The following is a 3,747-nucleotide window of genomic DNA, read 5'->3' as shown; positions in this document are numbered from 1 at the left end:
TAGTTTTTGCGCCTGAAGAGGAGAGTGCTCTGGAACGCATGTGCAAGGGCGTTCACGATGAATTGCAGGCCGACACTATCGCTCAAATTTAAATATTTTAACTTTCCCACGACATTCGCGTGATGACAGCCAATCAGCGTTCACTCCGAGTGACGTAGCGTTCACTCCCTGATCCAGATCAAACTGTATAATAGAAGCTTATACTGTCGGTGTCCGCATTCCCTGAGCTTTTCAATGTGACGAGAGCAAGCTAAGTTTTAAAAATGTACTTTACTTTAAAAGTTACTTTATTCCAGCTATCAATAGGGGTTATGCAGAGCGCCCAGCGTTCGAACCGGAAAACAGGTGTAAACGGGTCTAATCATTTCCGCTTTTCACTTCCGTACACTGGTTGACTGCAGCGGTAGGTGATCTCCTGGTAACTTCTAAGTTTCGCTTTAGTGTATTCTATTTAGTATTCTATTTCGTGTGATTAAAATTTCATTTTAACATTTGTGAAATTAAAATTTCACAAATGTTAAAATGTTAAAATACCAGAAACGGCAACATCTGAACAGCAGTTTTTGTTGTGTGCCGAGCTGTTCTGTGTCGGGGAAATTTAACTCTAGCGTAAGTTTCCACCAGTTTCCAAAGGATGAGTCAGTTAGGGCGATATGGGTCCGAAACATTAGGCGTGATAAATTCGTTATAAGGAGACACACCACTGTCTGCAGTCGGCATTTTATGCCAGAAGATGTCGTTGAAGGTGGCCGACGCCGTTTGCAACCCGGGGCGATTCCGGTGTTGTTCGCCTGGAACAACTACAACCTGCCGGTCACTCGGCCAAGCGTGTGGCAAAGGACACAGCGGCAAGAGGAGGAGGAGGATGAGGGTGAGGTGCCGATCGATGCCAGCGTGGCTTTGTGTCACGACTACGATAGCAGACCAGAACCTGCATTTATGGACCTGGCCTACGAAAAAATCCACGCACAGCAGCAGGTCATCATAGAGCTACAGAGGCGACTGGAGGAGGTTTCATTGGGGCAGAAGTTTGGACTTGAAAGATACAAGACCTCCGATGAGGACATCAGGTTTTACACGAGGTACTCCTTCTGTGTGTGCCAGTTATTCTGTCAATAAAGCTTCACTACACAGGAAGCTACTAGTTGTGCTAATTTCACATGGCAATCAACATAGTCCACATTTTATGCACATATATGTATATGTATTGTGTGTTAAAAGTTATTGAATCTGTGATTAATAAGAAGTCTCAAAATCCAAAAGCTATGCCTACAAGATAGTTGAAGTATGTTGCAGTGATATTTTCTATTCTATTCTATTTTTCTACTTGATCAATACCCCCGAAAATTGTATTTTGTGTGGCCCAGACAGTTACTTGATCAATAAAGGATAGAAATCTGCTCATGATGTATGGCTCCAATCCAACATGTTCTTACAATTGCACCCCCCCCCCCCCCCCCCCCCCCCCCCAGATTTGCCAGCTACCGCCATTTCAATGCATTTTGGTTGCATCAGGTTGAACCTGTCAGTAGGAGAATTGTCCGTGTTGGACAGTCTTCGTCAACCACAGTTCCTGATGAGACTGCTGACCCACCACGTAGACCAGTAAGTAGACCATCTGATTTTCTGTTTGTCTATGTTGTGAATCGCGAGCAACACCAGCCACCCCGCACACAGTCTGTTCAGCCTCCTGCCTTCTAGGAGAAGGTACAGGATCCTCCACAGCTGCTCCACCAGACTGTTTCATACACCAAGCGGTTAGAATGATAAATTCTCTCCCCTCACTCCCCAGCCACATGCTTGCACTATTACAGCTAGTCCCCTTGCACTGTACACTGCTGCCCTTCCTCTATACCTACTGTACATACCATGTCCATATTGTACATTGTGTATACTTACTTACTGACTGTCATGCTGCTATTACGAACTGCATTTTTGCAGAGTGGGAAACGTCATCTTGATTCCTTTGTATATCTTGACATGTGAAGTACGACAATAAAGCCACTTTGACTTTGAATATTTTCGATGTAGTGCTATGCTGTTACAAACACATTTGTCTTACACAATGTACTTCTTTCTTTGTACATTCTTACTAACAGAACCGCTGTCTACCGCTGATTGATGAGCTGTTCCTCTTTCTGGTCTATCTGTCTCTGGGTCTGAAGGAGAGGGATCTAGCGGACCGTTTCAACGTACATCAATCAACTGTTAGTAGAACAATTAGGACCTGGGCTAATTTTCTCTACACAGTTTTGGGTGCTGTGGGCATTTGGATGTCCCCTGATGCAGTCCGTGCCATGATGCCTGACGTGTTTGAAAAGTACTCTGACACACAGGTGATAGTAGACTGCACTGAACTAAAATGTCAGACGCCTTCCTCGCTCCTTTTGCAGAGTGAGATGTACTCCCAGTATAAGTCTCATACCACAGTAAAGGGAATGATTGGTGTGTCCCCGCACGGTGCTGTCACCTTTGTGTCAACACTGTACTCTGGTTCCATTAGCGATAAAGAACTGTTCAAGCAATCTGGAATCATCCCTCTACTAGATGAAAACATGGCTGTAATGGTTGATAAAGGCTTTTCAATTGATGATTTAGTACCGGGCAAAGTACACAGACCACCTTTTCTGGGAAGGAACTCTCAGCTGTCTCGTGAAGATGTTTTAGCTACTCAGGAAATTGCCAGGCTGAGAATACACGTGGAGAGAGTGATTAGGCGCATTAAACAAAATAAATTATTAGATTCCATCATCCCTTTGACTATTAATGGTAGTATCAACCAGCTTTTCGCAGTAGCCTGCCTTCTATCTAATTATCAGAACAAACCACTGGTCAAGGCGTGGGCCAAATAGATGATCTAATTTACCCAGGGTTTCCCACAGCACTTTACAGCTTAGGCGGCCGCCTAAGCAACACACGCCTGCCGCCTTAACTACGTTGTCATAATTTTTTTTTTTAATATTTTAAAGTTCAAATTGCACAAATTCTTTAACTGTTCTTGTTTCAGTTGTTATTTTGACAATGTTGAGTAGCACTTTTCTTTTAAGTATGTGTAGAGTTCAAATCCCCCCCCCAACCCATTCTACCTATTGTAAATACATGAAAAATGATTGAAACAGAAAATGATTTTAATGAAAATGATTGTCAATTAAATGTTGTGCTCAGTACCTAACGTCTGGTCAGGTACTTGGGCATGTAAATCTTGAAAAAGAACTCGTCTGCCTTCTGTCTAATTACTTTTGTGACCTCTGGGTCAACAACTATTCGTTGGACCAGCATGTCTTCTTGGGCACAAATGACAAAATCACACCATGTCATTCCAGTAAGCATAAGTTGCCCCTGCACCTGCCAGTAATATGTGTGTGATTCTTTTAAGAGCAGTGTTCCCTCTTTCATGTTAAGGTACTTGCAATCTACATAGCTGTTAACATTGGGGCACTTGATCTCAACTAGGCCAAAAGGTGGCTGTGCAAGAGGGTCAAATACAAGGCCATCTGGTGAGGTGCCTAGCCATGGGGCATCAGGGTGAATAATTAGGCCTGTAGGCATGTAGTTCACGTTCCTGATTTTGCTGTATTCTTCAGCTGCTGTGAACTCCATATCTGCACCTATTTGAATAGAAGATGTTTCTAAATTTGAGTTGAATGATCGCAATACAGTGATCATAATGCAAATTATTGTAATTAGGAGATTGATGTCATTGAAAGGTAACGGTTAATTTCATTTAGAAATGGACAGTTATGTGTG

The 3,747-nt window shown here is 43.0% G+C and overlaps 1 protein-coding gene across 1 annotated transcript; it reads left to right on the top strand.

Annotated features, from left to right (window-relative positions):
* The first annotated feature begins 355 nt into the window (after nucleotides 1–355).
* Nucleotides 356–3,213, top strand: LOC132456277 (uncharacterized). Its single transcript, XM_060050620.1, has 3 exons — nucleotides 356–1,082; nucleotides 1,473–1,605; nucleotides 2,100–3,213. Exons 1-3 carry the CDS (start codon nucleotides 523–525, stop codon nucleotides 2,850–2,852), a joined length of 1,446 nt encoding a protein of 481 aa, XP_059906603.1. The 5' UTR covers nucleotides 356–522; the 3' UTR covers nucleotides 2,853–3,213.
* The last annotated feature ends 534 nt before the right edge of the window (nucleotides 3,214–3,747 follow it).

Source organism: Gadus macrocephalus, chromosome 4 (assembly GCF_031168955.1).
Source record: "Gadus macrocephalus chromosome 4, ASM3116895v1".
NCBI classification, from domain to species: domain Eukaryota; kingdom Metazoa; phylum Chordata; class Actinopteri; order Gadiformes; family Gadidae; genus Gadus; species Gadus macrocephalus.
The sequence above is the reverse complement of the archived record's forward strand: the minus strand, read 5'-3'. Positions and strand labels throughout refer to the sequence as shown.